This window comes from Heliangelus exortis, chromosome 11, assembly GCF_036169615.1.
Source record: "Heliangelus exortis chromosome 11, bHelExo1.hap1, whole genome shotgun sequence".
In the NCBI taxonomy this organism is placed as follows: domain Eukaryota; kingdom Metazoa; phylum Chordata; class Aves; order Apodiformes; family Trochilidae; genus Heliangelus; species Heliangelus exortis.
In genome coordinates, this window is record NC_092432.1 from 16,834,561 (window position 1) to 16,855,713 (window position 21,153).

At 38.9% G+C, this 21,153-nt stretch overlaps 1 protein-coding gene across 4 annotated transcripts; it reads left to right on the forward strand.

The window, feature by feature from the left end:
* The first annotated feature begins 1,184 nt into the window (after nt 1-1,184).
* On the forward strand, nt 1,185-19,597 carry LOC139801108 (transient receptor potential cation channel subfamily M member 1-like). Of its 4 annotated transcripts, none has more exons than XM_071754949.1 (13): nt 1,185-1,606; nt 2,224-2,513; nt 3,065-3,293; nt 4,804-4,926; nt 5,261-5,392; nt 7,001-7,129; nt 8,410-8,661; nt 9,233-9,425; nt 12,584-12,604; nt 13,657-13,801; nt 14,919-15,118; nt 16,100-16,232; nt 18,022-19,597. In XM_071754949.1, exons 2-13 carry the CDS (start codon nt 2,338-2,340, stop codon nt 19,298-19,300), a joined length of 3,012 nt encoding a protein of 1,003 aa, XP_071611050.1. In that variant the 5' UTR covers nt 1,185-1,606; nt 2,224-2,337; the 3' UTR covers nt 19,301-19,597. The 4 variants fall into 4 exon arrangements, with proteins under 4 accessions (XP_071611050.1, XP_071611051.1, XP_071611052.1 ...); XM_071754950.1 differs by having other exon boundaries at nt 9,233-9,407; XM_071754951.1 differs by lacking the exon at nt 12,584-12,604.
* The last annotated feature ends 1,556 nt before the right edge of the window (nt 19,598-21,153 follow it).

The following is a 21,153-nucleotide window of genomic DNA, read 5'->3' on the forward strand; positions in this document are numbered from 1 at the left end:
TGTTTGGTCTTTGAATTTTTCTTCCCAAATAACTGAATTTCTTTCTCCTTGTATTTCTGATATTCATCTACAAGCACTTTTAGGCATGTTAGTAAATTGGACTTATTGTTAATATTGTTTTTATCAGAGCATTTATTTGCATAGTTTTCTGTTAGCTTTTTCACTCTTACTGTGGATTGAAGTAAATGTCAACTGGACAGGATCTTCCGTTTTGCAAAGAGCCCATGAAGTACTTCTGACGTTTTTTAACGGGTAGGTTCTTGAAAGCTGCTTAAAGCATTGCTTAATATAATCTTTAGGCAGTTTGGAGCACAGTTGTGTAACAACATGTGCCATGTTGGAACACACTCTAGATTTTAACCATTGGGATGTGAACATCAGTGATACTGAAAAGAGAACATGATCCTGCAGTTTTCGTAAGGGAAAATGCCCTTTAACCATGAGATAACAATTTATGCACAAATAAGGTTTTATCACAGAAAAAGTTTAACTTGAGTGAGAAAACAAAGTGGTCTGACATGTTAGATGCTGTCCTCCACTAGGAAGCATCCTTGCTACCATGATCACACTGCCATGATTTGTAAATGACGAAGCTGATTCAGAATGTTGGTCCAACTCCTGCCTCAGTTACTTCTGTGTCTGTTAAAATTTTGGATGAATCAGAATCACCTCTGGAATGATGCCTAAAAACTTGCTTTCTGTTGGAGGTAGTTGGTTTGGGAAAAAAAGTACTCATTAGACCAAGAAAGCATTTACACAAAGAAGCTGGGTGTATTTCTTTATGAAGTGTGCTTTTAGCAATGCCATGATAGTATCTGAACACAGTGTATGTGTCACATTTGATGTGAACTCTACCCACACACAAAAGCCTCCATTTCCCTGGGCAGATAAGCAGCTTTCTTTTCCACAGACAAAGTCCATGTGATATTTCATCTCTCTGGTCAGCTTTATATCCTCTAATTGCTCAGGCTCAAAATTTCAGCTTCTTAGAGGTGCAGCCCTCTGTAATCAGTGTTGACCAGAGAAAGGTTGCTTGGTGCTTCTTAAGGAGCACATTTTGATTTCCCTATGTCTTTCAGTGATAAATGTTTTATGTGGGACAAACTGAAGTGTTCTCCCCACCTGATAGTGGGTGTAGCGCACTCCCTTCTTCCAAGAGAAAGAAAAGGTGAAAAGAAATACTAACATTACTTTTGCTTGACTTTGGGAACTTCGAGTGTGAGACTGAACCTTGAATTTGGATTGTAGTTCATATTTTGTCAGACAACAGTACACTATGCTGAGCTTGCTTGAATGGCAACTAATTTTGTAGAATGGTAATTGCTTTACTTGCAAACCACTTGTGAGATTGGAATCGTGGTTTACAATGATGATGAGCTCTGTCTACACCAGTGTATGCAATGTTCTTTCTACATTATTTAAACCCTAATTTTGCCAATCGTGGCTTTTCTCCCTTCAGGATTGTGCTTCACTGTCAGTACTTCCCTTCACTTACTTCCATATTGGTTCCCATAGTAATGGCTCATCCTCTCTATCCCTTTAAGAAATGGGATAGTGAAACCTTCGATTTGCACTGCATACAAAAGAGGAGATTTCTTATCCAAAGGTGAAGACTCACTTTAGTACCTTGCTGTTCCTAAGGATGCTGTCTGCTTGACTTCTCTATTTGCATGTTACCAGTCTGCCCACCTGCATGTCAGTCTGAAAATGGCTTTAGTACCTGTAAGATGCAGCACTGGTCTTCAGGAATAGATGCAGGTATCATAAATAGGAGATTCCAGTGGAACCTAATTTCAGTGACTTCAGGTTTGATAAAGCTCCAGTGACAAAGCAGTGGAATTCAGTAGTTTATAATTCACTGCAAATCAACTTGGTGCAGTTACACACGCAGTACAGATCTACTTACAGTGTAGTGTAAAGTGATGCCTTTGATACAGGAGGGTTCTAATGTACTTTTCCAAGAATTTGGACGTGTAACAAACTACTCAAGAGATGGTTCTGTGAAGAAAATATTAACCTGTGTGTGCTGTTCCAGTGCATGCTCTGTCACATGTTCTTTGTAGTTTTACCACTATTGGCCTTAAGTGGAGCAAATGGCAAAAACAAATTAGAATTTTAACTAATCATGTCTTCTCAGTACTTGTTTTGTAGATGGTGTCATTGTCAGGTAAGCAGTTAAAAATTGATGGGAATATTTTTTTCCTCTTCTTCTTTGCTTTCCAGGATGATGAGCCACCCACCAAGGGGAAGAAGAAAAAGAAGAAAAAGGAGGAAGAGATTGATATTGATGTCGATGACCCAGAAGTCAGCCGCTTTCAGTATCCCTTTCATGAACTGATGGTCTGGGCTGTGCTGATGAAACGGCAGAAGATGGCACTGTTCCTTTGGCAGAGAGGGGAGGAAACCATGGCCAAGGCACTTGTGGCCTGTAAACTGTACAAATCTATGGCCCATGAGTCCTCAGAAAGCGAGCTGGTGGATGACATCTCTCAGGATCTGGACAACAACTCTAAGTTAGTAGACCCAGAGCAGAGTATACATCTACTTTGATGTAGGGGTTTGTCTGACCTCCTCAGAAGCTTTACCCTTATTAAAGTACAATTGATTTCTAGAATGTAGGTTCACAGACTGATATTTGGAGCCTGTATCTCAACAAAAAAACAATCCAAAATGTGGTCTGGGAATCTGAAGGCAATGCCAGCAAGGAGACAATTAATTTTTTCTGACAGAACACATTCTTTCTTCAGCTTCTCTCTGTAAAACTCACTACTTTTAAATCAAAAAGTTATTTTCGGGTTTTACTAATGTAAATTAAAGGGGAATCTGATGATTTATCTTAAGTGGCCTTCAAATGTTATCAGTCTAAGCTAATTCTCTCTGGTACTAAAACATTTTTTGGGAACTTTCCTAGACTATCCCAAATCAAGCTTGAGACTCAGTTTTCTTTTCGCTGTGCATGTGTGTGGAAAAACAGGACCCCCCTGTGAACAGAATTAAAACATGAAGTGCAAGTAGACACTAATTTCCAACTAAAACTTCATTGGTCCTATCTTGAATTTTTCAGAGATTTTGGCCAGCTGGCTGTAGAACTCCTGGACCAGTCCTATAAACACGATGAGCAGATTGCCATGAAGCTACTGACTTATGAACTGAAAAACTGGAGTAATTCCACCTGTCTGAAGTTGGCTGTGGCAGCTAAACACAGGGACTTCATTGCTCACACGTGCAGCCAGATGCTTTTAACAGATATGTGGATGGGGCGACTACGCATGAGGAAAAACCCAGGCCTTAAGGTATTTCTGCTCTGCAGTTGGTTTCAAAGGTATAGTCTGTAGCATATAACACTGCCTTAAACAGACTGTATGCATAGATCTAACTGACTTCCTGGTTATAGGTATTATAAGAACATACCTGTCCCGAAGCAATTTTTTTGTTTGTTTCCAAATTCAGGATGTCTAAGCAACATCACCCCATGGCAAAGGAAAATATAAATCCATAAAAGCCTCAGCATGATTGGAGTCTGAGATCAAAGTTGTATCTTTTAATGAATTATGAGATCTGTTCATTGAAAACATATGCAGTTAATTTAAAATTAGTTGGAGACAAGCAAAAAGATTTCCATTTAGGGGTTCACACAATGGGAATGGAGGGAAAAAGAACCAGAAGTGGAAACATATTTCTTAGATTGCTTAATATTATACCAGAAGACAGAGTCAAGACCCAGTGTTGAAAAGTCTGTAATCTGTGCAAATGCATTGTGTGGAAATATGCAATTTTTATTTCCCTCTTCTGTCATATGCTGATACGTTCTGTCTTACTGATTTTTCTATTTCCTGGGTTTTGGATTTATTAATGTAAGGAGGCTGGCACAAAAGAGAAACGTGAGTGAGCCAATGTAAAGGAAGCAGAGCAGTGCTTGCATGTATGCATTTCCATTAATATAATCCTTTCTTTGTTGTATCATGCAGTTGCTGTCATCCATATGGAGGCCCAACATGATGGTGCCACACTCAGCCTTGCCTCCTTATTTCCTCAAAATTCCCTGTTCCTGACAAACTGCCATGCTTCCATTTCTAGGGCATATTCCCAACCTTGCTAATGTACACATTGCACTCAGTCATTCTCAATTTATTTCCACTCCCCTATGGCTCCCTCTTAAGCCTGTTTGAAGTCTTCAGGCAATTGCCTGGCCTCTCAGACTGCCTTATGGTGCCCTCTAACTCTGTTTATTGATTTCCTTTCTTTCCTCCAAAGGCTTGACAAACCTGCTAATGTTCTCCTTTCATTACCTGCATTTTTTTTTCCTCTTCTTATGTAATTTTACAACTTGTGCTTGTGCTCCTGTATCTCAGCAATCTTATATAATAGAAGAACACTTCTGGTGCTATCTGCAGAGCTTCTTTTCCCTTTCACAGGTTTTTTTAATTCTTAAAAGTAAATATACTAAGTGACTAAAGTAACCATAAGTTCCAGTAGCAAATCTGAAGCCCTTTTCCGACCACCACTGTGTCCATTCCAATTCCAGCTGTGGAATTTCTCAGCACAGCTATAATTCTGGAGCACAGTTTCTTAACTGCAGTGTACTCACAGAGATGGGAAGCCTTCCAGGTGACATCTCCACATACAAAGATTTTACTGACAATGCTCCATATTACTACTTACTAATTTTTGTAGATTTGAGAATAGCAGAGTATCACGAATACTATACTAATTAAAATGTTCTTTATGGAATTTGTCTTGCTATGAAATCTATTAACATGAACAAATATTGCCATCTGAGTATAATTCTTTCTTGTTGTACAGGTTATAATGGGAATTCTCTTCCCTCCCACCATCCTTTTCCTAGAGTTTCGGAGTTACGATGATTATTCTTACCAGACATCAAAAGAAAATGAAGAAGGCAAAGAAAAGGAGGAGGAAAATGCGGTCAGTAATGCAGATTATTGGGAAGTTTCAATATCTCAAGGGTGTTGTTTTCCAACTTCTCTTATTATGCTATAGGTTACTCAGGTCAAAATCTCAACTGACTCAGTGGAATAAGGCAGTGAATAGTTTTGCGAAAGAGTAGCCTGGATTCTTGGGGCTGCACAGATTTATGGAATTTGGAATTTATGGAATTTGTATATTTCCATTTTTAAAAAGAGGTCTGTTCCTCAGCAAAAGCGTATTGCAGTTCACTGTTGGCTGGGGCTGTAGTTGAGGAAAACTTCATGTTTTTACTATTGTATATTGATGAAAACTGACATCTTTGGTCTTCCAGGATGCAAATGCAGATACAGGCTCCCGAAAAGGGGATGAAGAGAATGGAAAGAAAAAACAGAAAAGCCTTCCAATTGGAACAAAGATCTATGAATTCTATAACGCACCTATTGTCAAATTTTGGTTTTACACAGTAAGTCGTGATGGTAAAGCTGATAGTGATTGTTTTTTTTATGCCTTTGAAACTTAAAGTGTTCCAGTGTATGAACTAAGTAAGAAAATAGTACTGATTTTCCTGGAATTGATGATTTCATGGAATCATCTGATCTGATGAAAGTACTCCTATTCAGAGAAAAATGCACAGATGGTGAAACAGAATGAAAAGCTGACCCTTACGCTGTCAGCCTCTAAAGCTTCTGCTCACTTTGAAGGAGTCCTGGCTAATTGTATGCCAGACTCAGTGCCAACTCCATGATCCAGTCTCTCAGTTGAAAATAGGCTGGATTACCTTACTTTCTAAAGGTTCTGACTCCTGTTTTCCATTGAAATATTCTTTAGGACCCAAGAACTAACCCCCTAGTTATCAGTATCAGTACTGCCATTTGCAGTCTCAGATGACTGCGACTTAGATGGAAGCAAAGATTCCAGTCTGTTAACACATCATAGGTATTTTTCTCTTGTTTAAATAATTGAAACCAATCTAAATTAAAACATTTGTTTTTGACAAGTGTCTTATTTTCTTCTTAGTGCATCAAGAATTATCCATACTAAACCGCATTTTAACAAAACAGAAAAAGTAATCATGATACTGCTCGTAATTTTTTTGTGCCCTGTGAAAAGGATACTGGTTTCTTTTTTATTCCAAGTTGGGAATTTTGATACTACTATGTTTTAGTATTAGGTAGGCTTTTAGTTTTAGCACATCATAGTCACTAAACATCATACCAATCCCTTTCTGCTGCCTGAATTAATCATGTGAAAACAAAATTCCTGTTTAATTTCAAAATAAAGTTTAAACATGGTTTCACAGTGGAGAGAAATTAAATTTTAGGTAGAATCAAAAAGCCTGAGGCACAAAGGACCTGCTTTGAAGTGGTTTGGAACTGTTGCTTCTTTTAACAAATGAGATAATTCAGCTGCCTAGATCATATGTTCCACATCATCTGTCATTCTTTCAGCTACTGGAGGCCTGTGGCCTCTGTCAGTGTGTGTAACAACTATAGGAAGGGCTTTAAAATGGCAATATTCTCCCTTCATAGAAGAAAACCTTATTTCTTGCCCAATTAAGTGTCTTCAGTACCTGAATCTTTCATACAGTGCCCCAATGTAAGTGTTCATACATGTTGGTATGAGTGTCACAGTGCAGGAATGCTTTGCTTTCATGGATTATGGAGGCCTCAGCTAAGGGGAGCTGTTTGGTGTTTCTTTGATTAGTTGATGCATTCCTCTTTGCTCTTACTGAATTAGGCCTCATCAAGAAACTTGGTCCTGAGTCTAGTGGCTATTTAAAGTAACCAAAATATCTGCAAACCTACTGTTAATGCAGATGGATTTAAGTAACAAGTATAGGAAGAGGTGTTCTAGGGAGTAATATATGAAGTCCTTATGCTTCTGGCTTCACGTAAAGAGAATATTCTGCTTAGATTATCTCAACCACATTATTACAGGGTGGAGGAAAGAAATGGCTATTGTGTTTGTGTGTACAAGTCATCTCAGATAATTGAATATTGACTAACTGTGAAAGGATCCTGGGATTCAGAATGTGAAGACCATAAAGGGTTTTTGTTTGTTTGTTTTTTAGATATCATACCTTGGTTACTTGATGTTATTTAATTATATCATCTTGGTGCGGATGGAACGATGGCCATCAATCCAGGAATGGATTGTCATCTCCTACATTGTGACCTTAGCTTTAGAGAAAGTAAGAGAGGTAATGTCTGATGATAACAATATCTCATAATGCTCAAAATGAAGCTCACTCTGAGAGGTAATAATAGCATGGACTTGTGCAAAGGCTTGAGAAGATATACATGACAGAGAAGATTCCCATATCCACAGGGTCCCAGAATGCCTGTCAGTGGAGAGAATATAATTGATAACCCATTCCTGTACATTAAAGCCTTCTCTTACTGGACAGAAAGGTCAGGCAAAAATGTCCCAAGGTCAGTAGTAAAAATTAATTCTGTCATTCCCTTACGCATATTTTCAAAGAAGGGCAGGACAATAACCCATGAAGAAAATCCCAGTAGGTGTTGACTTGCTATTACTAATGCAGTTCCTGATGAGAACTGTAGGCAAAGAGATGTTTAGGGAAAATTGCCAGGAGTGTTCTCTGACTGATCTCTTTAAGACAGCATAAAAACTTCTATTCGAGTCACATGCTGTAGTGTGGTTTGCACTTAGACTGTCCATCACTAATTTGCAATTCCTGTATCTCAGACTGACTGCATTGGGAGATAAACAGAGATGCCAAGACAGTAAGTCAGATCTCTTAGTTGAAGTATTATTCTTTAAAACCTGCAACACTCAAAAAAAAAGGTGCAATAAAGCCAAAATAGAAGCAAAGATGAAAAGGTGGTCCAGAGGAGGGTTACAAATATGCTCAGAGAGCTGGAACAGGTCTGCTATTAAGACAGGCTGAGAGAGTTGAGGTTGTTAAGCCTGGAGAGGAGAAGGATTGGGGGAGACCTTATTGCAGCTTTTCAATATGTAAGGGCGGCTTATAAGAAAGAAAGACTTTTTGCCAAGGCCAATAGTGTCATGACAAGGGGCAAATATTTTAAACTGAAAGAATGTATGTTTCACTTGGACATGGGGAAGATGTTTTTTTACGATGAGGGTGGTGAGGCACTGGGACAGGTTGTCCAGAGAAGTTGTGGATGTCCAATTCCTCTCAGTACTGGAGGTCAGGTTTCGCAGGGTTTTAGCAACCTCTGCCTATGCCAGGGGGCTGGACTAGATAAACTTTATAGGTGCTTTCCTACATAAACCATTCTTTATTTCTGTGAAAAGGAGGGTTTTCTTCGTAGTAGCTAAAAATATTGCTGCTTGACACATGGTGTTGGCAATGGAGGAGGTCTCAGACACCTACTGAATGTGTCAATATTGGTCTCATTTTCACGACTGTTACTTCAAAACTGTAACTTGGAGTTTTTCTTAATGATTTATTTATTCTTTTATTGTTTGGGTTTGTTTGTTTGCTTGTTTCAGATTCTTATGTCAGAGCCTGGCAAGCTGAGCCAAAAAGTGAAAGTTTGGCTCCAGGAGTACTGGAATATTACTGACCTAGTGGCTATTTCAGTATTTTTGATCGGAGCAATTCTTCGCCTGCAGAACCAGCCTTACATGGGTTATGGAAGAGTGATTTACTGCGTAGATATAATTTTCTGGTACATTAGAGTACTAGATATCTTTGGTGTGAACAAATATCTGGGACCTTACGTCATGATGATTGGAAAGATGGTTAGTGCCTAAATTTTGTTCTTTCTGTTCTTTCTTTCTGTTCTTTCTCCCTCCCTTCCACCATGCCTCCCTTTTGCCTTCCCTTCCCTTCTTTCTCTCTCTGCTTCCCTCCTGCTTTCTCTCCTCTCTTTCTTTCTGGTTTAGTTTTGTTTTGTTTTGTTTTGTTTTTTTCTTTTTGAACAATCTGTGACCAGCCTCCCAGAGCCATTGCAGTAATTCAGAAGGGTCAGCTGCAAAAAAACAGGAGAGGGCTTTGCTGAAAAGCCCAGCATAGTGCACTTGACACCAAATAGAACAGGGATAGTAAAAAATTTAGCATTTTAAGTAGTTTTAAATATTAGTGTAGTATTCCTTTAAATGACTGGTTTTACTGATTTTTTTTTTTTAGGTATGCTTAACTTGTAACAGTAAATAAATAAATAAATAAAAAATCCAGAAAATTATCCAGGAGCATGTGTTTGTTCTCTCTATACTTTCTGGTTTACTTTAATGCACGCTGATAAGCAGACATGCTGGTGCTTCTTGCACTACTTGGTCATGGTAAGAGCCTCTGTATGGTCTCTCTGTGCAGATGATTGATATGCTGTACTTTGTGGTCATCATGCTTGTGGTTCTGATGAGTTTTGGAGTAGCCCGCCAAGCTATTCTGCACCCAGATGAGGAGCCTTCTTGGAGACTGGCTCGCAACATCTTCTACATGCCCTACTGGATGATCTATGGAGAGGTGTTCGCAGACCAGATAGACCGTAAGAGTAGAATTCATAGTAAGAGTCTGTTTCCTGTTTCTGAGGCAGATGATCAGATCCAAATTAATTATTGTTTTTAATTTGGAAGTAGTGTTTTGTCTTAATTATTATAATGGTGGTGCTGTTTACGTGTGGCAGGCTAGAGACCAGGCAATTTTGTGTTCCCACCTGCATGTCCTGTCTCTCAGCTTATATTTAACCTTATATCACCGAGAGTGATGTAACCTGGAATACTCTCCTATCCAAGAGTATAACGATATTAAGTGTTCTGTTTACTTGCAGGGATCATCAGAGGTCATTCTGAAACAGTCTTTTGAACCAATGGTTTACTGATAGTCAGCTCCAACAGAAGGAGAAAAAAATTAACTGCCTTGCACAGGAGATTAAAATGTACATATCCTTTCATCTACAACTCCCAGCTCAGGCATTGATACATCTATCCATTGATACATCTATCTTCTTTGCAGAAATGTTTTTAATGAATCACTCATATTCTTCTTTTCTACACCCATGGAGAGACAAAAGAAAAAAGGAAAATTCTGCTTGATTAGCTCTGGGTGTGGAAATAACCTTTCTTATATAAAAGCTGCACGGTTTTAAAATATTACTGTCAGTATTTTAGCAGAGATGGAAACTTTCATATTACTGCTAGGTCTTTGTTAACACATGAGATTTGTACAGATAGTCAAACATGCAGCTGGCAGCCTCTTCTAGTGTGTATTACACAGTCTGCACTTTATCTGAAATAATATAAGCATTGTGTGTATGTTATTTCAACCGTTTGTGTGCATTGATGCATGCAGGAAGGCTGAAGAAGCTGTAAGGTCTAAGTTCAGTCAAGAACCATATCCATCATAATGAGAAACCATTAGACCAAATTTCATTAGAGTGTACTTTAATTGTTTAGAAAGGAATAAAATGTCATTAGTCTACTTCTGAGCAGTGTACACTGTTAAAAAGATCATATCAGCTCCATTTTCCTTATGAATGCTTGGATCATTACTGTTGTAATACAGTAAATTCCTCTTGAAAAACAAAAGGTCAGGCCAGTCTTAATACTGCAGTTCCAGTGCACAGGTGAGCCAGGATAAGCTCAGGATCTCTTAAATGTTTTGTTTTTTCCCAAGGGGAGGAATAGACTGCAACAGGGTATCCCTTACCTGTGTGCATTATAATGTGCGCTCAATCCTTTCACTTTGGACAAATCATGATTGTCATTGGAGACAGCTCAGTGTCTTTATAAATCAAAGCTCACACCTTATCAACAGTGCTCATCTCTTTAGTGTAAATGGTGTCCCAGATGTGTCTCATACTTCCAGTCATTTCTCAGTTTTATATTCAGCATCCTTTGAATTAGAAATTGTTCTTCAGTGTTGTGAAAGACTTTGGAGAAAAAGGTTTGGCTTTCCAGCTGCTTTCTCCACCAGCCTTCCCAGGTCAGAAGGTTTGCTGTGTCAGTACCTTAAATATAATCTAACTTGGAAATGTATCAGTTTATTGTTGTCTTAATATAAGATAAAAATATCTGTGCAGGGAGTTGTGCTGGTATACCTAGACTGCGTTGTAATTATTCTATGATGGTCTTATCTCTAGAAGTCTATGGACTGACTTCTGAAGATCATTTTGCTTTCAATACCAAATTTGTAATCTGATCTTTCCATGGTTCTCTGTAAACACACCAGAAAAACAACTTAGAATTCATTGGGAAATGATTGCTATGTGCTGTCTAACCTGACTCTGGGTCAAGTGCTTGTGGGTAGTTTTGCCAAAGCCCATGAGTGTTAAAAAAAAAAAAAAAAAAAAAAAATGGAAAAAGTATTCCATCATTTTTTTCATCTGAAAGAAGACATTTGGAATTTTGCCAATAGCTTGACTGACAATAGGATGGCACCTATAGATGAAGATCACAACAGAATTACTGAGGTTGGAAGGCACCTTCGTAGATCATCTAGTCAAACTTTCCTGGTCAAAGCAGGATAAATGAGAGCAGGTTGCTTAGGAACTGTCCAGTCAGGTTTTTGGTATCTTGAAGGAGGAAGACTGTACAACCTTTTTGGACAATCTGCTTTAAGTAGCATTTTCCATATTGATATCTTTATCCACTGTTTCATGTCCTTTCACTGGACACCACGGAGAGGACTCTAACTCTGTCTTCTTAACTGTCACCCACCATCAGGTATTTATAACATTGCTTATAACATTGCTAAAAAAATCTCCTCTGACCCTTCTCCAGGCTAAATTATCCCAGATTTCTCAGTCTTACATTATTTCTTGAATGCTCAAATCATCTTAATAATCTTTGTGGCCCTGTACTGGAGTCTTTCCAGTATGTTCATGTCTGATTTCTATGGGGGAGCCCAGAACAAGGTACTCAAGTCCAGATGTAGTTTCACTAGAGCTGAGAAGAGTTGAATAATTACCTCCCCTAACCTGCTGGTAATGCAACCCAAGGATGTTCTTGTCTGGTTCATTCTGTTTAGAAGATGTTCCTAAGCAAGAAGTTACTGGCATCTAATACTCAACAACAACATATTCTTGAGCAACATAAAAGCCTGGCTAAGCTAATTTCACAAGAATGATTTTTCTTAACCATTTAGGGGCTGGCTAGCAGCAGGTGTCCATACTGGTAGTCAAGATAGGTTTTGCTGATATTGTATGCTATAATAACATCAGTATCATGACTATTAATGACAACAGAGATATTCAATAGAAGCAGCAGCCAGACTCCAAGCCAGAGTTGTTCCTGGGAGGATGGAGGGGGGGGGAGGTAAGAAGAAATTTTTCCATAATAACTAAAGGAATGATTTTGTGTGGTAATTGAGTTGGTTTGTGTTTGTGGTGACCACCAATTTTATTTTCTTGCCTGAGATATTCAAGTGATCATCCGCCAGAAACATTTTGTGATTTCTAATTGCTATCAGGAGTTCACTGCCATATGTAACACTTGGGAAAAACAACATGAAAAGGAAATTGCAGAGTTCAATGCATTTTTTACTAAGACACTGTTATCAACTAAATATCTCTACTGTTCTAAAATTTGAGTTGCTTACCTTTTCTTGGTGGCAAAAATGTATTTTCAAGCATCTTTTTTGTTTGGGTTCATTGTTTTTTCTATATTATTTTATTGTTTTCTTTCTTTCTCTTTCTGCTTCATTTTCCTTTGAAACGCTGTTCAGTCTATGCCATGGAAATTAATCGTAAGTCTGTGGAGAGCTGATGATCTCATTTGGATGAATATGTTAATTAATTCTTTTCTTCTCTAGATAATGACATTTTAATTGTAGTGGCTCATCCAATATTCAGGTGTGAATCTTGGTTTTCTACTGTAATAGCTTAATTTGGTACTGCACTTAAAGACAGAACACATTTGCTGCATTTACCTAACTCCAAAACAGCTCTTACCCCAACACAACCTAAGTATTCTTAGGATAACTTCAGGCACTTATTTTATGTTAGTTTGATCAATATTCTTAATTTTTGTCTCTAGCTTATGAGTCTATTTTACCGTTGCTAGATCATTTTAATTTTAGATTTTTTTCTCTTTGGTTTAAAATATTAAGTAAAATTTAGAATTAATAGGGAAAATAAGGGAAATAGAAATTGGAAAGCAAATGGTGGCATGGCCATGTAAAAAGCTCTAGAGAGGAAAAGTAACAGGCTAGGGTCTATCCAGGGAGTCCAGTCAAGGGGCAGAAGAAGGATCTGTGCAGGGGACAAACACAGGTCCAAGGTCCATCCAGGGGGCAGGGGCAGGAGTTGGGGGGGAGAGTAAGGTGTAGAGTCCAGGGGAAGCTGGCCAGGATCATTTAGGCTTTTTTACTGCACCCAGAGCACTGATAAAGGTGTAATTTATGCTCAGCAACCTGTGACCACTAAGTAATTCCTTTTGTGTCTTTGGCAAAATATGCACACAAGTTTGGAGAATTTATTGTAATTCCACTATTAATATGTGCATGTGTACATTAACATGTTGTTCTAGGCTATTACTGTGAGAAAAAAAAATCCCTGTGAATTTGAAGAGAAAGCAATATTGTATACTTGGAGCATACTTGGAGCTTCCTCCCTGTTCACTGGTATAGGAAATGATTTTTGTATGCTGTAGTTAGAAGCAGAGATTCTACGTACTTCCTACTGGAAATACATTTGTTTAGTGCTCTGCAGATTTTATGCACCATCATTAAATAAATGTGAATAGCACTTTCAAGTATTCGGCAGTTTGAGAAAAATACCTTTTCTGTTTTTTCTTCAGCTCCTTGTGGGGACAATCTTTATGATGATGATGGTAAACGCCTCCCTCCGTGTATACCAGGGGCCTGGCTCACTCCTGCTATCATGGCCTGCTACCTCTTGGTAGCAAATATCCTGTTGGTAAACCTGCTGATTGCTGTCTTCAAGTATGTGCTCCCATGACAGTCCCATTTCCAGGGGAGGGGGAAGAACCTTACAGTGGTAGCTATTACTGACTAGAGACCAAGGAGTCAGCAGGTTGGGAACTAGTTCCTGCTGTTAACTCCTGCCATCCCAGCATGCTTGAAAGGGAGAGAGCTACCTGAGGAATTCCTGCTATGCAGGAGACACAGAATGAAGAGTGTCATTCATCATGGGTAAATAATCTCCTGTATACTAAGGCAAAGGAAAAGAAAAGATATGTGTATCAGAATTCTCTGGTTTCACAGAGATGCTTTAAGTGGTTTTGTCAATGTGGATATTTGAAAGCACAGGAAGTTAGAAAACAAGTGGACAGAAGTTAGAAAAAAAGTGCTGAATTGGAGCGAGCTGTCTGAACATACTTTGAAGTTGCTTGAAAAGTTTTATCTGAGACAGAACATCAGGTTGGCTTTCCCCTGATTGGTATTTCATAGCCAGGACTATCGTTCTCCTTCATATCCACAGAATTACAAAACAAATATATTTATAACATTTCGTTTTGGGAAAAAGCTTATGAAGCCTTGACTTCCAAAACCAAATGCCTTTATGAGAACATGCAGTGTTGTTATGTCAGAAGCTTCACTGAAAAAACTTTCAATTTAGGCCTTTTTGTGAAAACTTGAAAAGTCCACTATGTAGGTCAAGCTGATTAGCATATGAAAGGCAAACTATGTGAAGCTTCTGGGTTTAGCATACAAAATGCCTTTCACGGATTTAATACTTTGTGCAATATCGAATACTGGCATGTGTTAACAGAAATACTTTATAACCAAGCCCCGAAATACCAATTATGGGATTCATAAATTGTGCAAGTTTCTTTTCACGGACACCTAAAGGGCCTTATGCAGCAGGGGCAAATAGACTGTTCTGGGTGGCACATTAGGGATGCAGAGCACCTTCTGCTTTGCTGCCTTCCAAAGGAGTAGCTAAATATGTTAATCACTAGTTCAGCAGCAGCATCAAAGAGCTAAACCAAGCAAGTCATGAGGTTTCACGTTGTGATTTCGCTGCTGCTTTTTCAACATGCTCGATGATGAATAATTCTAAAGGCCTCATAGAAACTGTACCTATGTTCCCTTTCAGCAATACCTTCTTTGAGGTAAAATCAATATCCAACCAGGTCTGGAAGTTCCAGCGGTACCAGCTGATCATGACATTCCATGACAGACCTGTCCTCCCACCACCAATGATTATCTTCAGCCACATGTACATAATCATCAAGCGAATCTGCTGTCGCTGCAGGAAGGGTGAAGGAGACCAGGATGAGCGAGACAGGGGACTGAGTATGCAAGAAATGTTCCTTACACTGAGCTCTTTGCACCATACTTGCAGAAAGCAGCAGGTTTTCCAATGCTGAACTGTTGGTTCATGTTGATGGACAAATTTGTTTGCAGAAGACAGAAAGCGACAAAATTTCAATCAACTTAGCAGCTCATTGGGCTCCTGAGAATATGCAGTGCTGTGATGCTAATGAAGACTTTCTTTAACATGCTTTCTTAAAACAGTGAGATGGCATCTCATCAAAACCAGTTTCTGTCTTCTATAGTGTCAGCTCTGTGATTGTGAGCAACCTGTGTCTAAGTGTATCCCCACTTTCATTTCTCCATGTTAGAGACTGATCTGTTGTTTCCCAGAAGAACTGTGAGATTCTTCTCCTAATATCATCTGAAACTGTTAACTTATGCCTCACAGAAATAATGAGATTATAATTAACTCAGTATTTCTACATTTCACAGGAAACTTTTTTGAAAGTAATTACATTTCTGCATAATGTGTTTCTGAGTTAAAAAAAGGAAAAAAAATGGGAAAAAAAAAAAAAAAGTTTAAAATCTGACCAGGCCCAAAGAGGCAAAGTCATAAAAAGACTTAATAATTTCCTCACATTCTCCTTACATGATTAGAAATTTTTGACACAGCACTCTAATCCAAAGAATGTCTGAGAAACAACCTGTTACATCTGATGATCTGTTGCCTACAACAGTCATCCTTTTAAGAACATTGAAATAAAGGAACCCTCAAACTGGCAGAGACTGACTTTATTTTGTAAAATCTAGTCAGTTTGTTCAATGTCTGTCTCTGCTGTTAGAGAGTGCAGATGTCATAGAGAAAATATAGGCTTGAGTGGATGGTCACAAAAGCAGATGATGGCCAGAATGCGTTACATTGCCTTCAGGGCTGTCCAAAACAATCTGCTAAATTGGACTGAAATTGATTGCCAGAAGTTCTGAAAAAGGAAATTCATATTTTCTATTTCTGTCTTGCAGAGTTATTTCTGAATGATGAGGAGCTAAAAAAACTGTTTGAGTTTGAAGAGGAGTGTGTGGAAGAGTACTTCCAGGAAAAAGAGGATGAGCAGCAATCATCTAATGATGAACGCATCAGAGTTACTTCTGAAAGGTACCTATTATGAGAAAAAAACCCCACACTGTTTATCTGGAACAGTGTTTGGCTTTTTGTGTCTTCATGATAACCAAAGTTGAGTTCAAGTACAAAAGACTAGATGTAGAAGAAACCTCTCACCAGTTCAGAAGCTGATCTGAAACCTGAGTAAATATCTCTGTGGGTGCATCTCTCACAAGAGCAAGCTTTTTGTTGTTCCTACTGGTTTGTCACTAAGGCTGCTGGCTTGGGTAGCTCTGGCATAGGAACATTTTTGTCCGTGACAAGTATTTTTCCTCTCGGATGACAGTCACGCTTTTTATCTGTTTGAGCAAATTCGTATTTGTTCAGCTTCCAGCAGTCATCCACCCGTGGGAAACATGTTGGAGCTTTCTGACAAAAGCACTGAGGATTCTTCCCTTGGACCTATGGTTTGCGCTAGGGCCCAGCACTCACAGCTGCTGAATTTTAATCTCTGGCACAGATTCCTTTGGAAGCTTTGAACAAGCATTTAGCTTTTCAGTATGAACTTCCCCATTTAAAAGATGGGGAATATTCACATGTAAATCATTCAGCTGTTCTGAGGACTAGGTGATGTTTGTTGCTGTGTAAGCACACAGCAGCAGTTTTCTACCAGGTCACTTGGCAGCAAGTTCCCAAAGGCTCTGCCTGTTCTGGTAGCACTTTCAAGTCAAAGGATGAGGTCTTTTGTCACTTGCTTGAAATGATGAAAAATTCTTGCTGTCGGGGAAAATATACACAGTTTAAACACTTTCACTTTAATCAATCTCGTAGTATGTTGATGATGAGCTACTCCATATATATCCTGCTATCATTTTTTATGAAGTAGCTCTGTGAGCCATGTAATCATTTAAAGGTCAAGCATCATACTTTTCAAGGGAGGCCTTGAATATCTCGCATTATTAAATGCAAAGTTTGAGAATAGAGAAACAAATGAAATCTGCTACATTCATTTGAGTGGTTTCTGTCATGCTCTTTATCCACAGAAATTTGTCAAAATCCTAGATATTGTGGCAGAGAATAAATCAGGGGTGGCAAGCCTCAGTGATTCACTATGGTCCATGACCACAAAGCAGATTTGCTTATTTCTTATGGCTTCTTCCTCCAAATTCTTTGTCATCTTTTGTGTGTGAGATCACAAGAATGTTGACCTATTCCCACACTTGAATTACTAGTGTATCCTAATGCACTACTTGTATATGCATTCTTCTGGTACCATAACCTCCATTGCAATGTAAATGATGAAAAAGAATGGGAAAATATCATTTTAATTGTCCGAGACATTAATTCCACTCCCTTCAACTGATACATAACAGAAAGATATTTCAAGAGTAAAAGTAATCCCATACACACCAGCGTATGTTATCTCTTGTACAACTACAGAACCTGTTTTACAGCATGCCTTGATGCCATTTTAAGTCATCCTGTGTGGTTTTGCAAAACAGCTTTCATATAATTAATGAAAGCTTCAGAGTGAAAGAGAACAACTGAAAGTGAAGTGGGTGACACACTCAGAAATGTTAATAGTAGGCTGTCCCTAAGGGCTGCAACTCTTGTGCTCTCCTGGCACATAAATAACGGCAAAGCTCAAGTAGATTTCTGTGAATTATGGAGAGCAGAGATGACAAGAAATTGCACATGCTTTTGATGCTAGGAAAAAATAATGGTGAGTGATACTTAGCACAAAATCCTGCCTTGCAAAGAGATCAGCAGTTGGATGCTTGTAAGGGGTTACTGCACCATTCCACAGCTTCTGTTCTGTGCTTCCTCTTTTTGTACCCCACAGAGTTGAAAATATGTCTATGAGGCTGGAAGAAGTGAATGAAAGAGAACATTTCATGAAAGCTTCTCTTCAAACAGTCGACCTGCGACTCTCTCAATTGGAAGAACTATCTGGTCGGATGGTGAATGCTCTTGAGAAGCTGGCAGGTATTGACAAATCTGAGCTGACATATTCACGTTCACGGGCTTCATCTGAGTGCGATGCTGCGTATCTCCTAAGGCAAAGCAGTGTTAACAGCTCTGATGGGTACAGCATGTACAGATACCACGTCGGTGGCGATGAGCTGACATATGATGGCAGTACCACTCCAATGTCTCCAGCCATGGGACAGCATAAAAAAGCCCTTTCTATTGATGCGAAAGAAGATGGAGCAGACCCGAGGATGCTGGTTCCAGAACACCAGGCCAGTCTCCAGTATACCTCTGGTGCTAATGCTATCACGGCAGCAGATGATGGCAAATCTACGTTAGAAATTGCACAGAATGTTTCCAAGCCCCAGTCTGGTGCAGGTGGCTCTGGGGATGAAAAGGAGGGTGTTTTCAATAGTGATGGGATGGTTCCTCCAAGTATAAACCAGATGGAAGCTCTTGTGAACAATCAGTCAGTACCAAGACCAGATTTTCAGAACGCTCAGTTAAAAGTAGAACATGCCAAGCTAGAAGCAACCATTTCTTATCCCTTGGATAAGTCTAAAGCGATGCGCTATTTTCCTCCTGAAACGTTCAGTACTTGTCAGACCACTATGATGAAGTCAAGGAGCTTTATATTTGCACAGGGTGGGAAGCTGGTTGGAGGGGTTAACAACTGGACTGCAGAATACAGTACCATTATGGATCAGGTGTGCCCTTCTACGATTGAACAATGGGCCACAGAGTGGAAATATGAAGTTGAGCAGCAACTTTCTCAGGAACGTCCTCCAGAATACCCTGGTGTTGTCTGCGAAGCAGAAAGGCAAGCAGAGCAGAAACAGTTACAGATGGACACAGATGATGACAGTGATGCTGGTGAAGCAGGTATGAGTGCCTCTTATACCTCTAAGCCTGCCACTGTCAAGGCTGAGAAAGAGAACTTGTTATCAGTAAAGCCAGAAAGGACTTCTGGATTCCCATCAGTACGGTCAAAGAGTTTGCACAGCCATCCTCGAAAAGCCAAGTCTGTAAAGGACAAATTAAGTAGACCAGGACACGCCAGCAGCGTAACTAATTTAGTGGTAGCATTTGGCAGTGCAACAGAAGAACAGAAAGCTCGGCAGGAAAATGCATCCACAGAAACAGAATGTTAAAGTGGTTTATGGACTTGGCTTTTTCAACAGTCAAGACAGCACCATGACTAATTGAACAAATCGTGGATTTTAGAAATTATTTCCGAAGAAAGGTTTTTCACATATTTGTTTGTTTGCATTGAAAACTCAATAGTTACGTGTTCTGTTTTCAAAGAAATGCTTGCGGGGTCAGGTGAAAAGGAGATGGGAGGGCTGATAAAAAGTAGGCACAGTCCACAGATGCCAACAGTACAGATTTGTCTTCGTTCCCTTTCAGATTCCCTAATTAGCTCATCTACTGACAAGCTCTTTATAAAACCTTTTGAAAGAAGGATAACATTATCCTGTAATATGTTAGAAAATGGTTTTGGTTTTGGGTGGTTTTGTTGGTTTTTGGTTTTAATCAGAAGACTTCCTAGACTGAACAAATTCTTAAACCAGCCTTGGTTTTTATCCTCATGCGGCTGGTCTTTGTGGCTCTTGTGCTATTCAGGCCAAAACAAAATTGTTGGAAGCAAGGAAAAATGCAGTCCTCCCCTTCACTTCTGTTTTAATGCATGCTTCTTAGTTCCACTTTTATTAAAGTGCAATATAGCATTTTTCATACACAGAAATAGGTCTAAATGGCAAAATACAGTTGAATTTGTTAAAAACTGACACAGAAAGCCATGTGTAGATGTATTTTTGTCCTTCCTTGAACTTTAGTGACATGATCTTTCTCTCAGGATCATATCTGTCCCCACCCCAAAGCATGCTGACAGCCTTAAACTGTTCAAACCCAGTGATCATTGTTTCAAAATGTTTAGGGAGGTTTTAAGTCTGTGACGTATATGGACATTTTATAACTTGAATTTAAGATCTGCATTAATATTTTGTACAAACAGGGGTTACCATAGAGAAAGAACCTGTCTTTTTTAACTGCCTTTAGGGAAAAGAAAAGACAGCAGGGAAAGATGTTCTGATTGGTATCAAAATGTAGCCAATCTGCTGTAACAGGTAAGGCAAAGATTGATGGAAGTCTCTACAAATCCATTGACAGCATCAGCTTTTTATGGTTTGAATTGTATTTTCATACTCCATCCATACTTACACCTTGAAGTACTGTCACCACACTGAATCTTCATGATAAGTGCAGGGACATTTCGTAAAGTTCTGTCATCGTTTCTTATGGACTTTTGGTGGCTTGGTCTTATTAGCAGGTTTACTGGTTTCACTGTTGTCAGAACAGTGTTGACAATTTGCTTTTCATGTGGGCTTCTCTTTTATTCAGCTTTAGGGAGCCTGACATTTTGTAAAAATGGAATGATATTTGAAGTTGTTTCACTTCCATGTTTACTTCTGTGTTACCGTTCTGTGCGACTACACAGCCATTTTGTATGTGTGGTTAAAATAGCCTCCTATTTGTCCATGCCTTTTTATTCTTTGCCTCCACACAAAGGGATGCAGCTTCCAGCACTTTGCTAAGCAAGCAATATGCATTGTGGAACAAAAACACGTGTCGCATACCTCTCGTTACATTGTCCTTATAAAATGTGTGTTAAATCACGCTCTGTTTGACCAGTTATTTTTTTAGATTTTACATTACAAATCCATTAGATAGCACAGAGGTTTCGACCACAACCATTTCACCCTTGTATTTATTTACTTTGTGTAAAAATATTTATAAAGAAACATATGAAAAAGATGTGAACTTAATTCTGTATAATGATTTTAATTATCCCTTTTTGGAAATTGTGTCAATCTGGGACTAGCTTGACTTCGCTCTTACAAACCTCTCTTATTGCAGAGTCACTCTTTCTACTTTAGACATGGGATTTTGATACCTGAGAACCAAGGAAGTCTGTCTTGCATTTGTTTAGTAATCAATTAAATTA